We start from the raw sequence: 15,486 nt of genomic DNA on the forward strand, positions 1-15,486 counted from the left end.
CTGAAACAGCGAAAATTGAGGGCAAAAAAACCAGCCAGTTTTGTAACGAGTCAAGCTCTCCGCTTTTAGTTTCAAATTTAAGCATGTATTATTGCTGATTGTTGTCTATTGTTTTCTTTACACAATGTAAATGTATTTTGTTCACAGTCATGGCACGCACGAAGCAGACTGCTCGCAAAAGTACAGGTGCGAAGGCTCCAATGAAGCAACTGGCCACTAAAGCTGCGCGTAAGAGTGCACCAGCTACAGGTGGTGTTAAAAAACCACATCGTTATCGTCCAGGAACAGTAGCCCTACGTGAAATACGTGAAATTTTATTCGCCTACTGGTAGTCCGCATCCCTTTTCTTTTATCTTCCTTTTTCAACTCTTCCCACTCACGCTATTCTACATACTCCCTTAGCGCACAAACCACCTTCTGGCTAAACATAAACCACTACAGTCAATCTAAGCTTATCACAAGTACCTGATATATTGAATATTGGAGGTCGATAGAGTGGTGGCGCTGCTTATGATGCCTGATCCTTTCTCTCTTTTTTCAATGTAAGGCAGGTAGCCTCCTTAACTTTAGAGACTATGTACATAAACTCAAGAATGGCAAACAACATTCCTCCTGGGTATCATGTCGAAGTTGTGGGAGACGCTAGATTTGTGGTACCTTTTCGGTACTCTAACTTAAAGCCCATCGGTTCTGGAGCTCAGGGCTTTGTTGTGTAAGTTAACCATTTAAACTAAATTCAATATCGGAGTGATTTGTTGTGCTTGAACAGTTGGACCAATTGACTTTGCGATTTCCGTAGATTCGTAGCACGACGTTTGTTAGTAAACTTAAAAGGTCTTGTAGATTTGAAATTAAAACTGATTCTTGGTACCACTCAGGTTTTCAGGGCTTGAAGAAAAAAAGTTGATGAACTAGGTCACAAAATTTGGCTTTAAAGCAAATCAGTAGCAACTCGGTAGGGGCTATACATTCATATAGCTTTTGTTGGCTCAATTATTGCTGCATATCCTTTGTCAAACTGGCATTCGTGACGTCCCCTCATCCAACAATCACATGGGTAGTATTTTATTAGTAGCTCCCCTTTTTTTATCGAGTGGTATCAGAAAAACAAATCTGTGAAAACTTTGCAACCCTTCTACGCGACGGTACTGATCAACCTCCACTTTCTTTACAGGTCTATTCCCCAATATTTATGCCCTACTCTCTACATATAACCATCCCTTCAAACTAAGTTGTCAGGATACCGTTTGCAGTAGGCATTCCGTAATACTTTGTTGATTTGTCTCTTACGTCCACATATCTGGTCGATTGATCACTATGTTCATGCTTTGATGTTCGCTAGTGAAATTAAACCATAATAAGCATATCTTTCTCTACAGTCATTTGCTTTTCGTAATACTCACAAACAGTCACCAGTTAAATTGTGGTTCGAATGCTGCATTTTTTCTTAGTTCTGAGAGCTCAAATTGTTTTTGTTTTGCGGGTGTAGTTTCTCATGTAACTACACTTTCTAATCCGCTCCATAAAAAGATACTTATTTTATTGTGTAGATAGCCCATCTAAGTATTTCCATCTTAAAGTTCAAACTGGTTCGCCATACGAACAAAATTGTGTGTCGTTGACAGAATTTATGTACCACGATCTTGATTTGTACATATTGCTTTTACATGGGATTAACTGTACTGTTGATTGTCTATGATTATGTTTATTCTCATGTAACAGCGCTATATTGAGAGTTTTCGTCTAGAAGCATATGCATGACGAAATTCAATGAAGGGATAACAAACAGCTTTTATGAAAGTCATGTCATTAATTCAGATGGCAGTTTATTGTTACCTTTGGCCTGACATGTGTCAGGTTCTACGTTGAGTATGATTAGCTGTGGCGTAGGTACGATTTCCATCTGCTGAACATGGCGTGTATACTGCCCAACAGTCCTCTCTGTAATGCTTGTCAGCTCAAACCTAGAATATAAGAAGCGTGTGGCCTACATGTTCCTAATCATAGGCTTCTTTGAAGCATCACTGATATATCGTGGAAGAGGCGAATGTTAAGGTTAGGGATATGGTACTAAAGAAACGTGGCAAATCTGTTAATTAGGTTGTCAATCTTAATCGATTGAGGTGGTTAAAACGTGTTACAAATACCTAACCACCAACTACCCTGATGGTTGTTTACTGGTGTAGGAGTACGTTAGAAAATAGTTAGGGACGTCCAAACCAAGACACGGCGTCAACCCACGAATTCATTGGCAATTAGTCTGAGCTATGTTGGGAGATGGGGGCTGCTTGATTAAGATTAGCGTGATTGTCTTAGTCAGTGGTTATAAACTTTGGGTGACATGACTAAAACTCATTCACGTCTCGAATACATTCACTCTTGATATTCCTCTGTCTAGAATTTCCGTATTTCTTAATACATACCTTTCTATTCTCATCATTGTTTTTATTTCTCTGTTCTTGGTATTTTGTCCCATGGTTCTGACATAGTTTGGCATTTTGTGCTAATGCACATTTTTCACGTTGTGCTGTATATTGATGTCTGTGTGTTTAATGCTTGCGAAAATTAGTTTGTCAGTCTAAGACTGATGATAACTGGTGACACTAGAAAAGAAGCTTGGTAAATTAAACTGTTTGAAAATTCCTGGTTGCGTTTATTTACTTATTTATGTAAACATTGGTACAAGAAGGCATCAAATGGATATACGCCACACACATCATTCGATATATGTAAGAGCTGAAATACTGCCCGGGCACCCAATCTATAGCAGGCGGTTTTATTAAGGGGCCACACCTGGAGCACGGATTCAAAAAGCTCGTTTGGCTTTTGCCAACTTACGTCACCTATGGCGAAGAAGAGACATCCGTCCATCAATTAGGGGACGAGTATACTGCGCAGCAGTTCGCTCTGTTCTACTTTACGGCTGAGAAACATGGCCATTAAGGATAGAAGATACTTGTAAGTTATTAGTATTTGACCACAGTTGTCTTAGAAATATTGCTCGCATCTGCTGGGGTCAGCGGGTAAGTAATAGCAAGGTTAGACGCAGGGTATTAGGGAATGATGGTAAATCTGTTGATGAGGTAATGAATCTTCATCAACTGAGATGGTTGGGCCACGTGTTACGTATGTCTGAACACCGATTACCACGACGCGCAATGCTGACTAGTATTGGGGATGGTTGTAAGAGAGTGAGGGGCGGCCAAACCAAAACATGGCATCAGTGTTTGAAGTCACTAACTTCTAATCTGAGCCATGTTGGCAGATACAAACTACCTGATTGGGGTCCGCGTGACTATCGTAACCAATGGTTGGAGACTCTAGGTGACATGGCTCAGAATCGATCACAATGGCGTAGGTGTATACACTCTTTATCTTCCCTTAAACCTTAAGATTAAAATTGCTTCATAACTTTTTTCCTTCCTATACTATGTCCTTATATACAATCTTTCTTTATATACTACCACCACTAAATTAACTACTTCTATGAATCCAGTGTTGATCTTGTTGTGCTAACGAGGTATGGCAACTTGGACCGATGCATATATGTGCCTGGTCCTACGTTGTAACTGACCGACTGACTGACCGACCTGGAGCCTTTAGTCTAGAGGTCTAATCCACAAGACAGTGGAGCAACGCTAGGAGATGCATTACCATGGTAGTCGGTAACCAACAATAAGTTCATACGCCTTATGTTTCCTCAGGATCTTGGAGACGTTGTGCGCCATTGGTTTGGAATCAGGGTTTTTCAACTCCTCTATGTGGATCCTTCGTATCCACCAACCCGCTTGAAGCACCTGAAATTCGCTTCTCATCTTCTCAATTCCGTAAAAAACGTCCGCACTGCGAGAAAAGAATGAGTAGGACTTCCCTGTCAGTGACTGTATGCGTGTGAGCATGTAAGAGCATTTCCAGAGGTAGATGTGACTCCCCCCACTTTCTCCCGTACCAGGGCATTTGGGGGCCTTGGTTATGTTGTCACTACCGAAATTGTCAATCGCTTGTTAAGGGTAAACGTTTACAATACGTACAAAAAAGACTACAAAAAGTGAATTGAACGTAGATTACCTGCATATGAGGTTGTTCATTCACGCGATTCATAAAATCTGCACAGTGTGATCGCACCCAATAACGTTAACGTTTTTTATTCTGATAGTTGTCCCATTATTTTTTACAGGTCATTTTAGAAATTAGCAAACCAATCTTTTTATTTTAAGGTGATAAAACATTCATTTCGGTATATCTTTAGATTCTTCTAGTAGGTGACTTAAATGCATTGTTATACTTGAGACCTACCCAAATAAATCAGTGGATTTTAAGGCGTCATAAAGAACCCATTAAAACATTGCCTATGATTTGGTTCTCTGCTGAGTGCGTAAACTACTTAAATGTCTATTTTCGCACATCACCCGTATAATTTCTATTTTATTAAAGTTTATGTAACTGTTCCCTTTGTCTTATTTTTAATTCTCACATAAACATTGCTTTTGTGTACTCCTTATTTAATAATGGATAAAGCGATGGGTTAGTGATTAAAGCACTCAGTTTTGAATCAATAGTTTGACTTTCCAAACTCCTCTCCATTTATTTCGGTTTGCTCAAACTATCATTGTCACAAACCGTTCTATCGAGAGTGTTCTGCAAAGCTACCGAGCACAAATATATACTTGGCAAATGAGTTACATTAAATCCGTTATATTGACATGATCTTCTGTTTAATTTCTCCTACAGAGCTGCCTATGATTCAGTACTCAAACAAGATGTTGCCATTAAAAAATTGGCTCGTCCTTTTCAAAATGTTACACATGCCAAACGTGCCTATCGTGAATTTGTCTTGATGAAACTGGTGAATCACAAAAATGTTAGTCCTCTGTTTTCTTTTCAGTGCCAGGTTTATCGCTTACACTTTACCTCTGTTTTTTGTGGAATATCTTGTGATTTTGTTTAACCACGTTGATCTGTTTTATTGTTCAGAAACTAATCTTAGTTGATAATAGATTATTTTCGGATTTGGTTAGTAAACTTCACCATACATCAGATTACATGAGGGATTATTTATTGGATGAAGAAACTCAACTGAACTGTAAAATTTGAAATAGCATAGATGGAATTCGGCTAGCAGTGAGACCCAAAATACGCGTTCCGTCTTACCTGGAACTCGTCAGTTTGATGTATTTGCATCTCAGGGTTCTTTAACTGGAAGGATTCTTTCTGGTTGTACCTTTGCTAACCGAACTGCCTCTCCCATTATTATTATTTCACTATCATACGCTAATTTCTGTTCTTTATTTTTCTCCTTTTTCTTGTACGCACTTCACATCATCTATCTTTTCCCATTGTTATCGTGTAGCGCATATGTATTTGGTGCTCCTGTGTACAAATATTTGTGTTCAAATAAATAATTGGGTGATATGACTGAGAATCGTTCACAATAGCGCAGGTGCATTCACTCCTTATCTTCTAGAACGTCCAGAAACCTCCCTGTACACGTTCCCTTTCTCCGTACCTAATCTTTTCTACCACTTTGGGATTTGTCTTGGAATAACGACCTCGCTGTTCTAATTAGGTATGGCAACATGAACCCAAGTACATATATCAGGTTTTACGTTGTATATGACTAAGTCACTATTCATTTGATATATAAAGCTTATTTGTCAATCTATCTAAGGACTAAAATTTTCTGGCGAAATGAAATACTATCTTCTCAACTGTCAGTCAACATAATCTACTACACAACCGTCACTATTTAATCCGTTGACAATATCAAAAGCGGAAGGTGTACACATTTTCAATATCTCACAGTACATACACTGTGTTTACTGTTGCATATTTGTAGTTTCCTATCTCTCTATTATTGCTATATTTTTGTTTATCACTTCACACTAGATCATATCATTATTAAACGCATTTACTCCTCAACAAACATTGCAAGACTTTCAAGATGTTTATTTGGTGATGGAGTTTATGGATGCCAATTTATGCCAGGTAATTAACTTTCTACAATTCAAACTTTGGCACTTCTACTTTGACTTCGTAGATGTGCTAGGCATTTGATTGAGTCCAGTAATGTAATCCACCTTGTCGATCCGTTTTATACATATATAACATAGTTATTCATAATTTAGTAGATACTATGGCATAATCCTTAAGACTGACAGGTAGGCAAAGCAAATGTACAACCCAATTCAGATGCGCTTATCAACAATGTATTCAAAGAAGGTATGAAAATGTTAAGAAAGATTTTGAAATTCTCATTAAGCAATAAGTACACCTGGACTAGTGTAATTTTAATTTGGTATTCGTTTAACTCAAGTCCTATTCAAGAAGTATACACTGACAAATCTTGACTCCTTTGACTAATAGTGCAGATTTAAAAGGCTCAAGATTCACTAGTAACAACATATGTATATATAAGCAAAGATGGATAGTGGCTAGCAGTGGAATCCAGTCAGCTGGATGGACCTGCTAGCCACTATCCATCTTTGCTTACCATGCTTGTGAATTAAGGCTATATCGAGGCAATATGCACATATGCCAATTAGAGACTGACCAGTTGCAGTCCTAACACATCGATGGGAAGATTCAAATGAACAATACTAATATGTATATATAATTTTCATTTTCACGACAGAATAAACTTTAACAGCTATCTTCACCTCTTCTTGAAACTGGTTATAACAGTACATTTTAGAATCGATCCCGTATGTTGCACTCTCATTTCATTTATAGAAAAGTTGAAGATAAGTTATTAACAAGGTGGAAGTTGATAATTAATGGATTATAGTAAAAAGTGAAACGGACGTGCTTCAATTAAACAACACAAAGTAAAATATCAATAAATTAGATAATATAATTTATTAGAATAAAAATACGAATCAGTGATTTCCATCGTGATACAAACTTTAAGAGCTATAAATTTATTAATTAGCAGAGTATTAGATATTCAAATCCGTTTCAGTTCACACCAAATAGATATTTAAAAAAAATTAGGAATTTGACCAATACTCTAGTTTGAATTATTATAGATTATAATAACACAGATACGGAATCACCGGAAGTATGGATAACAAACATTACATTGCCAGGGAAATAAAATGCTTGGCGTTATGATATCTGACTTACTTGTCACTCACTGGTTTCTTTTGTCAAGTGCGGTGACCGAGAGTTGGTGCTGTTACAAAAAATCTTCTTATACAGGAGTAAAAGACTGGAAGTGAGTAATAAAGCTTACTGAATAAACAAAATCATGTGTGTGTATCTGTCTCTAGACACTTATGCCACCATCATCTCATTCCTTAGGCATTAAAAGGTAGTTTCTTGGTACATCACGTACACTTATCATTTGATCAATTTCTTATTAGCTCAATGTATTAGATTCTAGGATCTCTATAGTTTAAGTTAAAATTCTCAACTTTTTCTTGAAAATCTCAGATAAACTATCATCTGGCCAATATAGACATGATTCTCCATATAATGTTCCTAGAAATATTTACATATACTAAAATGATATATTACAAAGAGATGATTTTAAGTTAAGATACAGTATAGCTTTTAGTAAACATTTAATGCTAATGCAAACATTACTAAGTTTACACTGTATACAGTCGGTACATATTCCAGTTGTAATTCTAATGTGGATTGTAAGTGATTTAAATAGTCTGTGAATGGATGATCATCCTTCCGCATGTTATGAGATTGTGTACGTTCAGAAATTATCATCCAATCAGTAATATGATTGTGCAATATACAGTTTGGCACATTTGTTTTTTTTAGGTGATCAACCTTGATTTAGATCATGAACGAACCTCATATCTACTATATCAAGTCCTATGTGGTGTAAAACATTTACATGCAGCCGGTATAATCCACCGAGATTTAAAACCCAGTAATATTGTTGTGAAACATGATTGTAGCTTGAAAATTCTGGATTTCGGTTTGGCTCGTACAGCTGGTGATAGCTTTTTAATGACTCCATATGTGGTAACTCGGTATGAACATTAACATATTTTTCATTGCCTTATCAGTTATCGTTTTTCAGTGTTCATTATTAGCCAGTTTTAACGACTAAATGTGTTTGACATTTTGAAATTTTATGCTTCACAGTTCTTGTCAGCAGACACTATCCGCGTTTCCTAGGCTAGTCGTTGAATTGAGCCAGTGTTATTCAGTATTGTATCAGTCTACTTAATGGGAAAACTATTCCATGTATAGTTGAAACCTTTTAAGATTCAACTATGCACACTAAAAGACTTTTCTGTAGTAGCCTATATATATATATATATATATATATATATATATATATATATTGCAGATGAAGGTTAAGCATGACCATTGTTACCCCAGGATCATCTAATTTCGAAGCTCATGTGAACTCATGGTCTTGAAGAACTGACACTTTAGATCTCTTTCTGTAGTTCCACAATGAGTAGATTCATCAACAGTAACGTTCACCGACTACCTCATACACATTAACGTAAACTTCTACTGATCCCTACATCACATTCCTCTCCAAATTTCACATTAATCTAACAAAGATAATCAAAGAAAGATAGTCGTCATACTTTAAACATCTATGGTTCCTCAGAGCAATATCACATCAAATCCTTCCTAGTAATGTATAAAAGTCATTTCGGACTTAAGTTTGAGAAAAGAAAAATATTTTACTTCAAAAATCTACCAGTGGTTTCAGTATTCGATCCATTCATTCACTAAATCTACCAGCGTATATGAATATTGGTTAATCACTGGAATATCATTATATCTCAATACGTTCATTAGGATATCCATAAATAAAGTTGTAACATATTCAATGATATCGAATTATGATACTAATTGTTGACAAACATCTTTTAAAACTGATTTTTACTTTTTAATATGACAATGAAAATTCTATGTTTAAATCTTTTAACTTACTAAACGTACATTACTATTCATAGGTTATGAATACTGTTAACTATCAGAAGGGGTTTTGTGGAGATTTCAGTATTTTCATAATTGAAATCATGAGTCAATTGAAGCTAGACCACCATGAAAAACCTGGAAGCACTGGACGACCGTTTCGTCCTACTATGGACTCCTCAGCGGTGCGCATCCACGAACCCGCACTCGCGAGATTCGAACCCAAGACCTACCAGTCTCGAGCCAGAGACCTCAACCGATAGACCACTGAGCCGGCATCCAATGGTGTTAATGTCTAACTTCAACCAATCCACGATTTTGAGCAACCGTTCACCAATTGTCTTCAGTGAGTTATCTCACAACAGACGTGGTTGAACTCCACTGGTCACTGCTTCCCATTAGAACTCCAGGACATGTATCTTGAAGTCAGTCACTGGTGAGCATATGATTATAATCAGAAGGGATTTTGTGGAGATTTCAGTATTTTCATAGTTAGTCCTGGGTTTGAATCCCGCGAGTACGGGTTCGTGGATGCGCACTGCTGAGGAGTCCCATAACAGGACGAAACAGCCGTCCAGTGCTTCCAGGTTTTCCATGGTGGTCTAGCTTTAATTGACTTATGATTTCAACTATGAAAATACTGTTAATTAATTCGACCTTAATACAGTTATAAAAGCGTTTAGTTCAATGAACGTTTTAGGTTTAGTGTCTATGTACTGTTGTAAGTTTGATGTATTTATTTTTATGATTTAGAACTTCTATAAAATTATTTCTTTTTATAGTTATTATCGTGCTCCAGAAGTTATTTTAGGTATGGGTTATTCTGAAAATGTAGATATTTGGTCAGTTGGTTGTATATTTGCTGAAATGGTTCTGGAAAGAATTCTGTTCCCCGGTTATGATCATATTGATCAATGGACTAAGATTACAGAAGAACTTGGAACACCAGGACCTGAATTTATGAATCGTTTAGAATATGCTGTCCGTAATTATGTAATGTCACGTCCTAAAAATGAACCACGTTCATTTACTGAACTCTTTCCAGATGATCGTTTTCCTCCACCTAGCACGGTAAGTTATTTCCATTCTCTTTTTTAATCTGTTATGTCATTATTTAGTTATGTCTGAGAGCACTTTATTCATTCAAAAGAACTTTGCATCATTTATCATGAAGCCGAATATTGAAATATCCTTAAATTGAAGTTCCCTATTATAATTTTCGTTCATTTTGTTATATCTTGAAAAAAACCAATTGCATATTTTGGTTCCTGGTTGACGTAAGGTGAATTCTGTTTACGAACTATTGAAAATTTTCTGATATAAACAGTAACAAATATGAACTCGAATGTAACCGCATGTTTGACACTCGATACTCTAACGATAATAATCCGCCAAAATAGGCAAAAGACGAAATGTTGAAACGACGCAAGATAGATTTGATATGGTACAACTCAGTGCATTTAGTAACCAATGCATGACCTTGAAACATACAGGAAATTAATGAACTAGAAATAGTGACAACCGATCGAGAGAGTGTGAAAAACTGGATATAAAACAATAGCATTCCCAGTTACCATTACTAGTAAAACTTTAACATTAGCAAAAATCGAGCAATCTGATAACTGCCTTATCATTTATATTGTTCCTTTTTTCAAAAGAGTTCACTCCTGTTTAACGCTTGCCTAATGTACATTGTAATAATTAAGGATCTACTTGACATGTGTGTTTTGTAAGGATTATCTTGCTTCCGAATTCCCCAAATAGTGTGATTAGCAATTACTAACCATTTGGGTTATTTTACTGCATTTTAACCGGGTTATTCAGCCTTGCAGTATGATATATGTTACACATATACGATGTTTGCAAAAAATCCCTGTTGTTGTAAGTTTTATGATTCACTATACAAATACAAAATGTGTACAAGTAACCGATTAATTGATTTTCGACCATGATTATGTGCCACTTTATTCATGGTACGACATTTTAAAGATTGCTTTCTTACCCAAAGACTTTCACTGGTTAATCGATCAAGCAGAAATTCTGAAATTTGTTCCTTGTCTTCAAAATGTAAAGTATTTTTAGGATTGGCTCTGTATCGATTGCTTAATTTCACACTTATGATTGACTATCCGTTAGTTGAGTTGGCAACAAGTCCTAATTATTTTTAACTCTGACTCATCTTTTAGTTTGGGCCAATGTTTAGTGTAGCACAACATATAATTCTCTTTATTGTTAGTTCCTTTGCTACTTATCTAAATAAATTTTATTTAGCAAAGTTAATTGCCAACAAGATACAAAGTAGCCCTCGTAATCTGATTAAACATAATTGACGGTTCTACGTAGACTTTTTCTATTTAATAATAATAACTAAAATATTTTCTACCGTAACAACATAAAATTGAGTTCACAGCGGACACACGAAAGGCAACAATGGAAAGTGTCTGAAAAAAAGAAAAGAAACAACATGACATTGCTTAAAAGAAACAAAATAACTAAGATTAGTTTTCCACAATAGGTCAGAAAGCGAACAATAACGGAATGCTTATAAGTTAAATATTAAATCTGTAGATCTAGCACAAGTGGTATATCTGTCCAGTTTACTGCGATTTGGTAGCCAAGGGTTAAGAATAATAATAACGCTAATACGAACTGTTGGTATAGCATCCGAGAATTACGACGAAGTCGAGGAGTTTCCATCCAATCAGAACGTGAAAGAGCTTTTTAGAATAATAACGTATTTTATTTTATTTAAACACATAAACTTTGGTAAAAGAGGGCACCAGATATATATATGCGCCGCACAAATCTCATTCGATTTGTGTGAGGGCTGTGATACTGCCCGGTTGCCCAAACCGAAGCAGGTTGTTTTCTTAGGGGACCACACCTGGAGCCTTTGACCTGAAGGTCTAACCCACAAGGCAGTGGAGCATCGTGAGGAGATGCAGTTCCATGGTTTGCTCACGATTTCACTTGATTTGTGAAGTTACCAATGTAAGCATTAGTTCCGTATGTTTAGTTCGTAATTTGTGATGTTTACTCTTTATAGATAATCACGTCTTTATGGCTTTTCCACTTTCGTCTTGCTTTCTATATTCTGATAGGAGCATGAAACACTAAACGCTGAGCAAGCTCGAGACTTATTAAGTAGAATGTTGGTGATTGATCCATTACAAAGAATTTCAGTTGACGATGCTCTTCATCACCCATACATACACGTATGGTATGAAGACTCTGAAGTAAACGCGGTACGTTAGTTGATATACGGAGGTGTAGTTTCCCAAGAGTTTTTTCTAAACATATTTCTGACTGTAGGCATTAATGTGTCTAATCTTCTCCAGGAATAACGGTCAGTGAATAAACCTGACCCAAGTCCTTGTAAAAGAATAAGAATTTTTGTTTATCTTTCATTAATTTATCTAAGGTGTTTTTGAAGCAATAAATTTATCAGTCACTCTTGAAGTGAAAATTCCAGAACACAATCCCGTTCAGTGAGTCGACAGCAGTTGTTGAATCAAAATATACAACGACTGTTCGTTTCGAGTACATCTTATGATGTTCAAGCAATGAATATAAGGTGAAGATATGATCAATACAGTGTTTGGGATGCATGGAAACAGTAGATGCTCCTACTGCTTTTATTGTAGTGAAGAATTCTGACTCTCAGCTTTTCTAGTCTTCACGTAGCCCCCGTAAAGTTTTTCGGTTATATAGTTTACACACGTTTACGTACTTCCAGTCTATCGTGTTAGGTCGATGAGCGTTAAAAGGTTGTATGGAGTTCATTATAACCTGATTTTTATGAATTTAACTTTTCGCTTTTATCGTATTTCGTAAATGATGTAACTAATGGTCATATATACTTGTTAGTGGAGTAACAACTAGTGATAATAATAATAGTAGTCCCGTTATTCAATACTTTATTTAACGTTTTTGGTTTAAAATTAGACTCATTAGCGGTGATGTTAGGCTATGGCACTTAGTATATGACCCTGACGTCATCCCTGCCAAACACATGTGGAGTATACTGTCTACACCGATAGACGATAAATTTACAATGCTGCCCCTGGAATTCCTAAGCACCTCTATGCGATATTATATAAGTTAGTATCGAAAATCTCCAGATTCTCACTTTAGAATTTTTTTGTCCAATGTGCCTCTGAAAGTGAAGGTAGAAAAGCAGATGAGTATATACATGATCTAAGATTAGTTGTGGCAGATATAATATTCACTAACATATCAGTGAAAAAAACGTTTGTTAATTTAACGTCTACTCATAACAGAACTTCCTTAAGAGACATCCTGTTCGATTTTTAACTTCGACAGAATACTGAAATGTAAATAGCAGTTAGTAGAACTTTTCCCAAAAGGATTGTAAATCTGTCATTGTTTTAAAAGAATTTTCAAATGAAAGAATTTAATCATTTTATTATTACTACTAATACTAATCCTGTGCTGCAGTCAGTCAGTCACAACGTAGAACTTCATACGTACGTACATCAGTTTGAGTTGCCATACCACATTAGCACAGAGATGCAGTTGTCGACTCAAATCCCATAGTGGTAGAAGTAGTAAGAGTATAAGCATTATGTTTATTATTTTATTTAAACACATAAATATTGGTACAAGGAAGCACCAGATAAATATGCGCCGCACAAATCTCATTTGATTTGTGTGAGCGCTGTGATACTGCCCAGTTGCCCAGACTGAAGCAGGTGGTTTTCTTAGGGGACCACACCCGGAGCCTTTGACCTGAAGGTCTAGTCCACAAGGCAGTGGAGCATCGTGAGGAGATGCAGTCCCATGATAACTGGTGACCAACGATTGGTTCATACACCATTTGTTCCTTCAGGATACTGGAGCCCATGTACACCATTGGTTTGCAATCAGGGTATTCCAACTCCTCTAGGTGGACTTTCCGTGTCCACCAACCCGGTTAAAACGCCGGACATTCGCTTTTTGTCCTCTCAATTTCGTAAACAACAGTAATGCCACGAGAAGGCAGTGAGTAGGACTTCCCTGTCAGAGGCTATATATTCGCGTGTCCATGTGAGAGCATTTGGAGAGGGAGAGCGGACTGTCCCCACTCTCGGCCGTACCAGGGCATTTGGTGGCATTATGTGAAAGATTAGGGTTTGAAGATGCTATTGAAGGAGTATAATACAGTGAAATAAATTTGAAAAGAGAAAAAGGATAGTGCTGGACATCCACATTATTTATTTTGAACATAATTTATTTGTTATTTTCGTTTTTTTTTCTTATTTAGCCACCACCAGCTCCATATGATGATTCATTTGGTGAAAGAAATTTATCAGTTGAAGAATGGAAAGCTCGTATATTTCATGAAGTCAAAGAATTCGAAGCTCAAGAATCTCATATACGTAATATTCAAAATTAAATAATCTTTGATAATGATCACATATGCATATACACATGCATTTAATAAGGTAAAATAAGCAAAGAGATAAACAAAATAAGAAAAGTAATCTACATAAAAGGTTAAGTAAACTAACCTTATAGATGATGATGATGATGATGATCAAGCTATCAACAACAAAACCTACAACAGATTATCCTCAACTTTCTTTTTCTTAATTTTATTGCCTGGAAACTGTGAATAGATCTGGTGGTGGTGGTGGTGTTGATGGTGCTGGTGATGATGATACACTGAAACGTCTGATTGTTTTCTTGTTTTTTTTTATATCACTGGGTTTTTTTGTATTTTCTAGTGTTAAAACCTCTTGTAAATTTATTGGTTACCAGTTATTATTATGACTATTGTTTTGTACAAAATCAATAATAGATAGGCTATATGTATATATATATATATATATATATACATATATATATATATATATATATATATATATATATAATTTTATATATATATATAATTATTTATCATTAATTATTCCAAATGTGCATATAATGATTCTGCTTATGGTTATCCCCCTTTAATGTGTATAGGAAATGAATGATCCATTGATGTAACTATGGATGAATTATGTTCATGTTCACTTGTTTTTTTTTCTATAAATTTTATCGTCGTTTTATTTCTTTTTACATTTCCCCCTTCACCAAATGGGTTTTCTTTTTTTAAGAAAGAATTTTATATCTATACCTGAACACTCTAAGGTGTTTAGTAACTTTTTTTTCTCTCTATTAATTATGTTATTATTTAATTTTAACTATTTTACCGTTACTATGCACACACAGACCCCCCCCCCCCATATACACACCCCGTTATTTTTCATCTATTCATCACTTACTTATCTCAATATCTCAGAAATGATGTTATAAGTTCCTATATGTTGCTTTCTCTGAAGACTTTTAATATTACTTTCAACTGTTTGATAAATAGAATTTTTTAAAAAAAGGTCATACTATAACTATTGACCTGTTTTCAATTCAAATTTAATTTGATATTCAAACCAAATAATTCTATGAGTTCAATGGACCGATTCAAACCCTGCCTGCTGCTTTCACTGTCTTGCAGATGGTTTAAGCTAGGATGTAATAATCTGCCATTCTGAAGCAACTTCCAAAACATGTAAACCAACAAAAACTGCATTTGTTTTGTAATTCCACCAC

The 15,486-nt window shown here is 35.8% G+C and overlaps 1 protein-coding gene across 1 annotated transcript; it reads left to right on the plus strand.

Annotated features, from left to right (window-relative positions):
- The first annotated feature begins 471 nt into the window (after positions 1-471).
- Positions 472-15,122, plus strand: Smp_172240 (serine/threonine kinase). Its single transcript, XM_018798001.1, has 7 exons — positions 472-712; positions 4,732-4,861; positions 5,887-5,985; positions 7,774-7,988; positions 9,681-9,969; positions 12,000-12,143; positions 14,162-15,122. Exons 1-7 carry the CDS (start codon positions 576-578, stop codon positions 14,291-14,293), a joined length of 1,146 nt encoding a protein of 381 aa, XP_018652986.1. The 5' UTR covers positions 472-575; the 3' UTR covers positions 14,294-15,122.
- Positions 15,123-15,486: the final 364 nt, after the last annotated feature.

This window comes from Schistosoma mansoni, chromosome 6 (genome assembly GCF_000237925.1).
Source record: "Schistosoma mansoni strain Puerto Rico chromosome 6, complete genome".
Classification (NCBI taxonomy): domain Eukaryota; kingdom Metazoa; phylum Platyhelminthes; class Trematoda; order Strigeidida; family Schistosomatidae; genus Schistosoma; species Schistosoma mansoni.